Here is a 13,305-nt window from a genome sequence, read left to right as displayed (position 1 = left end):
ACTTTTAGCATAATCTCAAATTGAAATTTAGCGTAATCTCATTGAAAAACTGAAGTTTGCGAAAGTTTTATAGCCATTATTTGTGTGCCTTGCCAGGTGTGAACAGGCGTGAAAATTAGTTGGAAAAGATGCCTAAATTATAGCAGAAGAAAAGGAAATTCACAAATCTAAATTAGCTCATTCAACTTTTTTACATTACGGTCCTAAATTTTGAGACCCATTCCTGAGTAATTAAATGTGGAAATAGTAAGCAGAAAGCAGAAGATTCACTTTCATCTGAGGAGGTTTTTAGTTGCCATTTTGAATTTTCTGAAGGGTAGAAAACTTTGACATTTCTATTTAGACTAGTGAGACGTTATTTGCAATGTATTTTTTTTTACACTGAATCGAATAAAGAAAAATTCAAATCGATAGGCCAATAGTTGAATATTTAGAAATTTTTTATGCATTGAAACGTATAGATTTAATTATACCTATTTACACTTTAACAAAACTATACATAAGTGAGGCAGTATTTATTTTTTACTTCCTTATGCTTTATCCAATAAAAATAAAGATTACGTTGATAGATCTAATAGCTTTGGCGCTATAATGATTATGTCTGTTAATAAGTCAAAAATTGTATTTATTTATCAATAAAACCCTCACTACTTCTTAATTATCAGTTCTATCGACATGGGTTTGGTTTAGGTTTCTAGTTTGATTTAGTTTCATAGTTAGATTCATGGTTCTAGTTTGATTTAGGGTAAATCAAAGTTATAAATAATTTCTTTGTATAGTAATGTCAGAATGTCAAATAGTTATAAGTAGATACTCTATGTACCAATAAGTACTATGTACTAAGTACTCTATAGGTCTAAGTCTCTATACTTTTCATACATAAAAACTTTTCGATTTGGGTTAGGTGTCATAAGACTCAGAGTGAAACTTTTAAATAAAATAAATTAATAATAATAGTAATGATGATGATATTTTACTTTGTTTAGACAGATTGTGTAAGTTTTGCCCTTTTTATCCTCTCTTGCTTAGTAAACTTTTGAGGGTGATTGTCAGGGTTGCTATATGTATTCAGATGTAAGTACGAGACCTTGCTAATTCGAGTAAAAAGTGCATCGATAAATATTGTCTGCTTTGAGGTATCAAATAAAATCGATTCGCGATCGCAACGCTCGAGTACGCCGTCTAGCGGGAGCCTGTAAATATCAGACATTAATTTATCACGTTTTCATTTAGTTCCATCAAACTCATTGACAGAATCAGACGCCATTTTTTAGCAGCAAATAAGAAACAAAATTTCCCTAAGGAAAAGGCCGAAGAACTTGAAAAAAATCTCCAGAGTATTAGTAAATCTTTCAGGAACATAACACGCCAAACATTTGAAGAAAAATTCCTCAATAATTTTTAATTTCTATTATCAACAAACTTGCAACTGATGACTTCCGATTTCGGATACTGTTACAGATGTGTGTATTAAGGTAAAATGCATTTCTTCTGTCTTCAATTCATTACGAATTAAAGTGAAGTCAACATTGCTTTCGTCACTCCAGTGAATAAATATGAATTCAGAACATACAGAATTGTTATAGTTATAGCATATTCTTCTTCGTTATAGAATAGTATACATTTCTGTATCCATATAATTCGGAAAACAACAATAAAAAATTATCCAAGTTACTTGAAATAGTGCCATTTGTGCTGATTCTTAATTAATTTTAATCGTTTTCTTGGTAAGTATTTTTTAGTTTTGAAAGAATAAGTTCAACTAGAATTCAGCTATTCTGTTTTTAGCTACATATTCAAATTCATATCAATTATAAAATTTTGCTGTGTAGTATGTTATCTAAAAGTAATGAAGGGATAAACTATGTATCTATTATTTGAGAATAAAGTTTTCAAACAAGGAACTTATCATTTTGGAATTCTCCGGGAATTATAAATCAGGTAAGTGCAATGATTTTTACAATAAAAAATTTGCCTGTAAATATTTTTTTTTCATTTGATGATGGTTCTCTACATAATGGTTTTTTACGTCTGATTAGGAACTATAAGCATAATAAAAAAAGAAACAATATGAAAGTTTTTATTTCAATGTAAAGAATTCTTAAAATCGTTTTTTTATCCTAAGAATTCTTTATTTTCCGTTTTTTAGTTTATAATTTTTCGATAAAAATTGTTCTCAAAATACTTTTTTTGAAAAATTAAATGGTATAACATTATGTGTTTATGTATACTTCTTGTATATTCCAATGTTTGAAGTAATATGATTCAGAAAAGTGTGGAATAAAAATTCGGTACTAATGAAGCGACGTGACATCACACATCATATTCTGCATTAATTGTTTTTATAATTATTTAATAACTTTAAGTTTGTTTTAACTACAACTTTAATTCCTACTTTTTAGAATTGCTTTTTAATGTTGTTCTATTATTATATGTTTTCTTATTCGCATCTTAAATATTTGATGCCGCATTTAAACTAAACGAATTATGTATAAATTGTAAATAAATGTAAATATTAATTATTTAAAGTGTTTATTCTTCAAACCATTCATTACGCTTCACTGGTGACTTTCGGACGTGATTTTGATAACTCAATCGCAACCTTTGAAAAAGCTATGCCTATTACTGGAGATACAGAGCTCGATAATCCAAGTACTTCTAAATATATTGAAGGCGTCTCAGTAAAACCTCCTCCTTTTTGGAATGAAACTCCGAAATTATGGTTTGCGCATATTGAAGCTCAATTTAAGAATAGTAATGTTTCGGCTGAAATTACAAAGTACAACATCACCGTTGCTGCCTTGGAACAGAAAATTTTGAATACGGTAAGTGATATAGTTTTATCACCTCCCGAAGAAAATCAATATACCGCATTAGAGGAAGCACTTATTGCTCGTTTGAGTGATTCCGAAAGTGTTCAACTAAAAAAGCTCTTCTCCGAACTAGACCTTGGCGATAAGCGCCCTAGTCAATTGCTACGCGAAATGCGAAATTTGGCGATGGGTAAAGTAAATGACAATGTCTTAAAACCACTTTGGTTACAACAATTGCCCCAGCAAGTTCAAGCCATTTCAGCTGTCAGCACTGAAGCTCTTGATAAACTGGCTGAAATGGGCGATAAAATTTTAGAAACTTGCTGCAGATACCAGGGCGTTGGCGAATTTTCTGCCAATAGAAATCCAGAAGCGACTACATCAGAAAATCTGAATTTATCAACAATATTAGACAAAATTAATGAACTTTCTAAAGAAGTTAGCGAGTTGCGAAGATCACGCAGTACCTCTAGAAATCGGAACTATTTTAATCGCCAAAGTTCCAATTCTAGGAACCGAACAAAATCTAGAGAAGGTATTTGTTGGTACCATCGTCGTTTTGGTAAAAAGTCAACCAGATGCACTAAACCCTGTTCATTTGTTGCTGATTTCGAAAAATCGGAAAACTGATTAGGCCATCGTTGGCGGCGCAAGACGATGGTAGCCAGAATTCAAGTCGCCTTTTTATTTATGATCACTCTAGTAAACGAAATTTTCTTATCGATACTGGAGCTGATGTATCTGTTTTACCCCTTTCTTCAAAACAGAAAAAAACTCCTGATTCAAAATTTTACTTGTATGCTGCTAACGCTTCGCAAGTGCACACATTTGGAACACAGCGACTTTTCCTTGATCTGGGCTTAAGAAGAAAGTTTTGTTGGACCTTTATTGTTGCCGATGTTTCGAAAGCAATAATAGGTGCTGATTTTCTGAAAGAATACGGTCTTTTAGTTGATATTAAAAAAAGAAAATTAATAGATCCTACTACATCTTTAAAATCCTTTGGTCGACTTGTCCATGTTCCGTCAACTAATTTGACTACTATGTCGTCTAAAACTACTGATCCTAGAATTTACCTACTGTTGAATGAATTCAAAGATATAACTGTAGAACACTCGACAGTCAAAGAGATCAAACATGACGTCACCCATCATATTATAACAACTGGTCCACCAGTTTTTTCAAAACCTAGACGTTTGGCACCCGATAGATTAAAAATTGCACGAAAAGAATTCGAGTACATGATTGAGCAAGGAATCTGTCAGCCATCAAAGAGCGCTTGGGCCAGTCCTTTACACATGGTACCAAAGAAAAATGGAAGCTACCGACCATGCGGTGATTACCGAAATTTAAATGCTGTCACTATACCTGATCGATATACATTGCCACATATTCAAGATTTCAACAACCAATTACATGGTTGTAAAATATTTTCGACAGTGGACTTAGTCAGAGCTTATCACCAGATACCGGTCGAACCTAATGATGTTGAGAAAACAGCAATCTGTACCCCATTTGGATCTTTTGAATTCATAAGAATGAGTTTCGGGTTACGTAATGCCGCACAAACCTTCCAAAGATTCATCCATACGCGGATTAGATTTCTGCTTTGCCTACCTTGATGATGTACTTGTGGCTTCCAGAACCGAAGACGAACATCTTTCACATCTAAGACAAGTGTTTCATCGATTTCAAGAAGCTGGTTTGGTCATCAATTTAGAAAAATGCGTCTTTTTGAAATCAAACATTAATTTTTTGGGACATCATATTTCAGAAAAAGGCCTCAAACCAACTGATGACCGGATAAAAATTATTGCTGAATATAAAAGGCCAAATAATATCAAAGAACTGCGTCGTTACCTTGGTGTTATAAATTTTTACCATCGATTTATACCGAATGCTGCTGAGAAATTGGCGACACTTAACAGTTTTCTTAAAGGAAAGAAGAAAAATGATAAATCAATAATAAATTGGACGGAAGAAACTATTCAAGCCTTCGAAAATAGTAAGAAAGAACTATGCTCTGCCACATTATTGGCACATCCAGATCAAAAAGCGAAATTGGCTTTAATGGTCGATGCATCTGATCATGCGATTGGTGGTGTAGTACAACAAAATATTTCAGGTGTCTGGGAACCACTGAGTTTTTTCTCCAAGAAGTTGACAGACCCTCAAACACGCTATAGCACCTATGACAGAGAGCTACTAGCAGCCTATTCTGCTGTAAAACATTTCAAGTATTTCTTAGAAGGACATAATTTTACCATTTACACTGACCACCGTCCTCTAATTTACGCATTTCTGCAGAAAGGTGATAAAGGATCACCGCGACAAATGAGGCATCTAGATTTTATCAGCCAATTTACAACAGATATACAGCACATTTCTGGTGTAGATAATGAAGTATCTGACGCACTATCAAGAGTTGAAGAAGTTGTCCTTCCGGAAACGATTGATTTTAGTGCACTAGCCAAGGAGCAAGAAACTGATGAAGAGCTCAAAAATCTCATAAAATCAAATACTAATCTAAAGTTTGAAAAATTACCTGTTTTTGGAACCGATAAAGAAATATATTGTGACATTTCCACAGGAAAACCACGACCTTATGTGACAAAGGCATTTCGAAAAGTAATATTTTCGTCAATCCACAATCTATGTCATCCAGGGGCTCGAGCTACAGCACATCTAGTGACGAAAAAGTTTGTATGGCCTTCAATGAACAAAGATGTCAAAGAATTCACTAAAAACTGTCTATCTTGTCAAAGATCGAAGATACAGAGACATGTGCATAAACCAGTTGGGGAGTATGTACCAACCTCAAAAAGATTTGACGAAATTCATCTGGACATAATTGGACCTTTGATAACTTCCGAAGGACAAAGATATTGTGTAACCCTAATAGACAGGTTTACTCGCTGGCCAGAAGCCTTACCGGTGCCTGATATTAAAGCTAACACCGTTGCAGAAGCAATTTATAGTGGTTGGATTTCTCGCTTTGGAACACCGTCAATAATAATTACAGATCAAGGAAGTCAGTTCGAGTCATCTCTTTTCACCGAACTTGCCCATCTCTTGGGAATCAAGCGAAGGCGAACCACATCTTACAATCCTGCTTGCAATGGGTTTATAGAGCGATGGCATCGAACTCTGAAAAATAGCATCATGTGCCAAAATAATCCTCAGTGGACGAAGGTTCTACCTACTGTACTACTGGGGCTACGCTCCACTTTCAGAGAAGAATTCCAAACGACTCCATCGGAATTGGTTTATGGCTCAAATATAAGATTACCTAGTGATTTTCTTCATGAAACACAAGCATCTACTGACATTTCTACTTTCGCTGGTCAACTAAGAAAATATTTCTCTCAAGTTAGGCCTGCTCCACCTTCACGACATGGAAAATCTCCCATTTTTGTGACGAAAGATCTTAACACTACTTCTCATGTATTCGTACGAACTGACGCCGTTCGTCCACCACTTCGTAACCCCATATGAAGGACCTTTTAAAGTACTTTCCAGAAACAAAGATTACTACACACTATCAATAAAGGAAAAATCTCGAAATATCTCTATTAATCGTTTAAAACCATGCTTCATAGAACAGTCTGCAGACTTGAAGAACAACGCCTCTTCCTTCAGTTCAATGCCTACAGTCGACACACCTTCAGTCGTTCCAAAAATTGCTGCTTCAAATATCAAGAAGAAAAGAGTTTCATTTTCGAACGAACCGCCTAAGAAGTCTTTTTTTAACAAGACATCACGTGTTGGGAGACCTATTAAAGTTCCATCTAAATTTCTCGATTCGTTCGAATGAGGTTCTCACTGGAAGGGGAGTAATGAAGCGACGTGACATCACACATCATATTCTGCATTAATTGTTTTTATAATTATTTAATAACTTTAAGTTTGTTTTAACTACAACTTTAATTCCTACTTTTTAGAATTGCTTTTTAATGTTGTTCTATTATTATATGTTTTCTTATTCGCATCTTAAATATTTGATGCCGCATTTAAACTAAACGAATTATGTATAAATTGTAAATAAATGTAAATATTAATTATTTAAAGTGTTTATTCTTCAAACCATTGATTACGCTTCACTTACGTATTAACGCCACCGCCGCTCCAGATGTGGCGGTTTTTAAGTGCGGTTTAATCTACACTTAAAATTTTTGCGGCAATTCATAAAATAAAACACTTTATTTAAAATCAAAATAGTCAATCGGATTTCGGTGGAAAATGAGCTGATATAGAGTTTAGCATAGATTCAAAACAATCATATCGCCATATGAACTCTGATAAATAAGATTCCAAATGAAATAACATTTCCACAACGTTCGTTTACCAAGATAAAGTTTCATGTTGTGGGAATTGGTACATTTTCGTTTTTTCGGTAAAATATTTCCCCCCTGAAAAAATAAAATTGCATCTTGTTTTGTTTTTGGCAAATCCCAAAGACGAATTTTCGTAGCACTAAAAATGGCGACAAAAAAAGAATTGTTTTTTTGTTTTGTTTCGTCAGCATTCTTTATTTTACGTTTCTTAGTTTCTAAATAATGATTTTTATTGAAACTTGAAATTTTTTGACAAAAATTGTTGTCAAAAAACTTTTTTTACAAAATTAAATTTCATAAAATTCTGAGGCTTATTTGTTCTTTCTGTTCATTTTAATTTTTGAAGTAATATGATTCTTAAAACTATAGAATGTAAAGTTTAAATGGGCCTTTCATGTTATATCATTAAATTTAGTAATACTATTTCTCGGGCATTAGGTTAGGTTTTAACTCTTATAAGAATATACATATTTTTTTCTGTTAATGTACAAATATTTTTCCGATGTGTTTTGGATATTCCTTCTCTAATAAAAAGAGATACCATTTTGTTTTCGTTTGCATGAGAAAGAATATCAAGCATTTTTCTTTTTTAAATTTAATTAGCCACAATAAAGAAGGAACATTGCAATGCTACGTGCTACATTAACGACGTCTCTAGAGTAACTGAATGACTGTTCATATAGAAATCGCAGGTATTAGTCTCATACAACAACGCCCCCTATAGTTCGTTGCGATCGCGAATTGTAAAAACTGTAAGAGGTAATTATTTAATTTGACGCAGACGATAATAAAGCAATGAAATTAACTTTTTTTCCGTTGCGAAAAGATCATTTTTCCAAGTTTAGTTAGAACAAAAATTAATTATACTAGTGGGCTGCGCCCCCTGCTCGCTAACGCTCGCCAACCCCCGAAAATTGCTACGCAATGTTATATGGTTTGCTCCGCAAACCAAGCTCGCTTCGCTCGCTACTAACTTAGGTACATTGCAAATGCACAAAATTCTAAGAATTCAAAACAATCATTCAAATCCATATAACAACTTTTTTTCTAAAAAAAATTACATCTTTTTAGTAAGTACTGAGTCCTTAAAATAAATTTGAATTCAAATAAATGACATGTAATTCGTTAAATATATTAGAAATGTGCTATAGTGTAAAATCTTAAGATAAAATTTCTAAAACTGATATCTCTTTAAAAAGATTAAAATTTCGGCTATAATTAAGTCTATTAAAAATTTAAATAAGTGAATTGCAATGGAAAAACCTGCATAAACAAATAAATTCTAGTAAAACAAATAAATTCGTGATATAAATCAAAAATTGTCAAATAAATTCGTAATACAGAAATTCGTGAAAAAAAAACGCTTTCGACAAAAAACCAAAATAGAGATCTATCGACAAAGACTTCTGCCTAGCTTATGCTCTCCCTGGTTATTTCAGTTTCCGTTTTTAAAAGCGCTATATGTTGAGCCATCTTAGCTAGATTTGGCATGTGACATTTTTAGCGGTAATCATTGGTCTATTTTCTAGCGTTGCCATTCGGGGAGTTGTAATGAGGCTTTTTTTTATCGCCGTGTAAGAGAAATATATATATAGATTCCACTAATAGCTAGATATTTTGTAAGATTTTAGAAAATATAAATTTACTTATAATTGGCTAACCATACGAATTTTAGAATCATTCAGATATTACGTAAGTTTTCAAGGGGAAAAGAGGGATTTGTAATTCACTTATGTTGCAAAATGAGGGGGGGGGGGCGTTATGAGCTACGCTTACGTAAGACACTAAAATCCCCTTATTTTCAGTATTTTTTTTTAAATACTTAAAAAAATCAATAATTTAAAAAAACTTAATTACTTTAAAAAATTAATTAATTTAAAGAAATTAACTAATTAAAAAAAATTACGTTTGGAAAATTTTCAAATTGGAGGTAAAAATTATTACAAATTTGGGAGAAGAAAAAGTTAAAAAAAATGTTTTCCAGGAGTTAAAGAAATCAAGAGTTTTAACCACAGAAGAAATACGCAAAAGATTCCGAAAAAATATTCGATTAAAAAAAATTGTAAAAGAAATTAAAACAAATTTTTAATTTTTGTGTAATTTAAAGTAAAATCTTTTGTTTAAATTGAATCCTAAAATTAGCTAAGGATATAAGTGTAAGTTGAAGAAATGTAAGGCTAGCGACTTTTTCATTCGCTTATTTTTGCTGAGAAATGTCCAAGGGAGAGGGTTCAACATAATAAAAAAAAATTGTTTGCGAAGGATTTGATTGAACCTTTCACTAATTACAAATTTTTAAATGAAATATACTTTAACATTTAGAAGTTAGGGCGTGTATGTATTCGATTCACGTTTTAACTCAAAGGATACAAAGGCGGTGGTCAGGTTGTGGATTAAAGCTAATAGTAATCACACAAAATTTGTTCAATGGGAGAGAAATTGTTTTTTCTTTTTTTCTTCAGGTTATCAGTTTCTTTTTGTTCTCAGAAGCGTTCAAGGTTATAAATTTAAAGGAATTAAAACATAAAATAATAATAATATTTTTACGAGATTAGAACAGGATTAAATAATGTATTTTTAATATTAGAAAATACCACAGTTTAATACACAAGTTAATTTATGTGCAAGTCAGCGATTAATTCTATTTCTTTACTTTGAACTGAAGTTGTTAACTTCAGCTTTAAACAAAACCTTTGTTCAAGATAAGTTATTTAGATTTCCTAGCTTTAAAATAGTTGAAATTTGCACTAAAGCATTAAACTATATTTAAACCCCAAGTGTTAAGTAACATAATAGTAAAATAGGCTGTTTTTTCTCTCCTTTTATCTATGCTTATACCTTTTACTAAGAAGAGAGTACTTAAAAATTTGTCTATAGGTAGTAGAAAAAAATTATTTTCCCGCTTTATATTTCGACATTATTTACTAGATTGAATTGTGTCGCAAATATCTTTTACATTGAAAGTATGATAGAAATCTTATAACTTCTCACACGTGATTTTGAAGTTGTAGTAAGTACTGCGTGATTTATGGGCAATTGTAAAATTTTACTTCTCATAAAAGATTAAAAAAACCAGGCTTGTGGATAAAAAATTTCTTTTTTTAAAATACCATTTCCTTTAAATCATTGTAATCAGTTGTTTTCTTTAAATAACGTGTCGATAATTTTAGTTTGGAATTGTCATGTCTTAATGCAAATCAAACGGTGTTGAAAAAAATCAAAGAAATAAGTAAAATATTTTATTTTTCTGCAAAAAAAGTTACACATGTTATCAATGTAGAAATGAATAATTATTTTACTGAAAAATTATTCATTCTATGTTTTACAGTAATTATGGAATATTACATGTACCCTTTTTTGTAATAAAACTTTCATGGGTTACTTCAAATGTTGTAAACGCTTTTTGGAAGTCACTTCTCGCCTTTAGAACTAAATTTGTTACTTCTATGTAAGGTTCAAATTCTGATCATTTTTAAACAATTTTCATTTTTATTTTAACTTATTAAGAAGTATTTTTAAGAGTTTACAAAAACTTATTACGTCAATCGTTAAGATTGCTTCATGTTCTTTTTTGATAGCGCTTTTTTTTTTCTTTACCTATAACACAAAAAGCGCTCTGTCCTAAAGTCAATGAATTTGAATTTTGATAAATCCATTTCTTACATTATTGAGATCAATTTAATTGGAATTTTTGTCAAAATATTTATTTAAATTTTTTATGAATGCAATTGTAATGCTTTTTTTCAGAAATCTTCGAATAAAAACAGTCTTGTGACAAAATAATTGTTTTTGGAAAATGTTCCAAACAAACATTTTTCTAAAACAATTTAATTAATTTTTTTTAAAAATGCTCACTTAAATTAATTAAAGGTGTTTATTTACATATAAACAGTCTTGTTGCTAGAAAATTATATAGCTAATGGGTATTGTCAATTTTTAGAAGATGCTCCTTAAAAATTACGTTTTTTAATAAGAACATAACTGCGTAAAGTGACCCTCTTAATTTATAAATTTTCTTTTAAGAAAAAGAATATAATTGTTTTCATATTTGTTGTTTTTCATAGGGATTTTGCTATAGAGCAAAATTAACAGTAATATAGGGCGACTAAATATAAAAAGTGGCGATTAAATAATTTTCTGTTAATCGCCACACAGTCGCCACTCTTTTTAGCAGGAAATGCTCCCATGTGCTCCATAACACGTGCTTTCGACTTCTTGTATTTATTACACAGTAATGCTGCAATCATTCCGGGACGTTTAGTGTTCGTCCCATATTTCATCTTTTTCACTATTATAATCACAGAGTGAGAATTATTTAGTAAAAATTAAATTTTATGTTTGATAATAAACACTATTTTATGTTGCAGGTTTGGATCAAAAATTAAAATAAACTTTATTACTTGAAAACGTTATAAACAATACTTAATTTTTACATAAGCCTATTTCACGAAGGAAGATAGGAAATCTTTTTCATCTTAAAAATAAACTCAACCCTATTTCGAAAAGTGCTTCAAAAGAAATATTTTACACTAATAACATCAACAGTTTAATGGTCAGAATTTTCAATTTTTGAGAAAGTGGCCGCATGTTTTAAAAATGGCCACTGCTAAAAATGCTTTTACTAGCCACTGGCCAGGTAACAAAATTTCCTAATTTTTGTGGCCTGATTTGAATGTGGCCTGATATTTCACAAGATGTGTATGTAATAACCTTTTAAAAACACAGGCAAGCTCTTCAAATGATAACTCACAACACCATTATTTACAAAAGCAGTAAATCCAGTCAATAAACGAATAACAACGTAAAAGTAATTTAAACTTCAAAGTCTTCACTGTTTTACAGAAAAAGGAAATTGAAAATATTAAATTCATCTCCTCCTGGCCTCATCAGTCTCTCTTGTCAGATCTATTATTTTGCGACCCTCTTGAGCTCCTTCAAAGTTGCCAACCCACGGATATTTCTTCGGGCATTTCACGCAAGTCTGCATGTACCTTTGTTCCTGAAAGCCATCTTCCATGATCAACGTTGTTTCGCAATTTTTGGGAATGTTGCATGAGTTTTCTCTTTTCTCGCATGCCCAAGGTCTGAACGAGTTGAGTTGAGTGAGTTTGGTCGGCTCCCTCATCCAGGAAATAAGTTCTTGCATGGTCACGAACCACACATCCTTGTTCTTGGTTAGAATATCATCGATGAAGTTCAGTAGAACATTTGTCTTGTTACGATCGTTGAACCAATTGACATGGAAGTAAAGGCCCAATGGCGCTCTGAAAAACAAGAATTTTAGAACATTTTAGATGCTTTCTATAAATCAGATCTATTGAAATCGGATTTGAAAATGACCACAGTTATTTTAGGTAAATTGGTGAATTAAATCTTATACACTATTTGTATAACAAATCATTATATCCAAATAATGTATCCTTTACTAACACTGATGAAATGAAATAAATCATACAGTGATTCAATAATTTCTTACCCAAAGACGGTTCACAACAGAAGCATGAGCATTTTTTTATGATCCTCATTCATTTGATGCCTACTCAATCAATAAATTTTATCATTTTCACCTTTCATAACGAAGCCAAAACAGAATTGAGTGACTTTATCGTAATCTATAAGACGATTCTAGTTTTAAAATTAGTGTTGTCATAATGCTTAAGAAAGTACAGAATACATTAGATCAATACCTCACTTGCCTGGATAACAATGTCAGACGCATTAATATGTATGAATCAAAATTTGCTTCCTTTTTAATTAAACTTTTAAATGACTAATTAAGCATTAAATGTATCGATTGTAAAAATTACTTCACGAACATCATATCACTTACTTAAGATAGCAGTAAACAAGTTTTGCTCCTCTCGGTCGCTCTCAATTAGTAAATTATAGATAGAGACTAAGGCTCACGGAAGAGTGTTAAACTTAGACATTCATATGGGGCCTGTATAAAAATTTTAAAGACAATTTACAGCTTTCCCATAACTTCTGTTTTCAATAAGGTACGATCCTCTTTGTTTGGGGCCTTATTATACAAAAGTTAAATCAGTAACTATAGATCTGTGAATTGATTTTGCTTCTCCTATACTCCTTTCCCTGCAACTTTAATGCTTGTCAAGTTTTGGCAAGGCGTTTAACCTATTTGTGCCTAGCATCCTTTT

General features: G+C 31.7%; 2 protein-coding genes across 2 annotated transcripts in view; one reads left to right on the top strand and one right to left on the bottom strand.

Annotated features, from left to right (window-relative positions):
* The first annotated feature begins 2,615 nt into the window (after positions 1-2,615).
* LOC122271456 (uncharacterized) lies at positions 2,616-3,443 on the top strand. The gene has a single exon (XM_043052779.2). It carries the CDS (start codon positions 2,616-2,618, stop codon positions 3,441-3,443), a length of 828 nt encoding a protein of 275 aa, XP_042908713.2.
* Positions 3,444-10,373: 6,930 nt separating this feature from the next.
* LOC107445659 (chitin deacetylase 7) overlaps positions 10,374-13,305 on the bottom strand; it is a 33,144-nt gene continuing 30,212 nt past the window's right edge. The window contains exon 5 of the mRNA XM_016060106.4: positions 10,374-12,411. Coding sequence (XP_015915592.1) covers positions 12,015-12,411 — 397 coding nt within the window. The 3' untranslated portion in view covers positions 10,374-12,014. The remainder of the gene's footprint in view (positions 12,412-13,305) is intronic.

The sequence above is a fragment of the Parasteatoda tepidariorum genome, chromosome 4 (genome assembly GCF_982258835.1).
Source record: "Parasteatoda tepidariorum strain Cologne lab strain chromosome 4, Ptep-v5.0, whole genome shotgun sequence".
Taxonomy (NCBI): domain Eukaryota; kingdom Metazoa; phylum Arthropoda; class Arachnida; order Araneae; family Theridiidae; genus Parasteatoda; species Parasteatoda tepidariorum.
The sequence above is the reverse complement of the archived record's forward strand: the minus strand, read 5'-3'. Positions and strand labels throughout refer to the sequence as shown.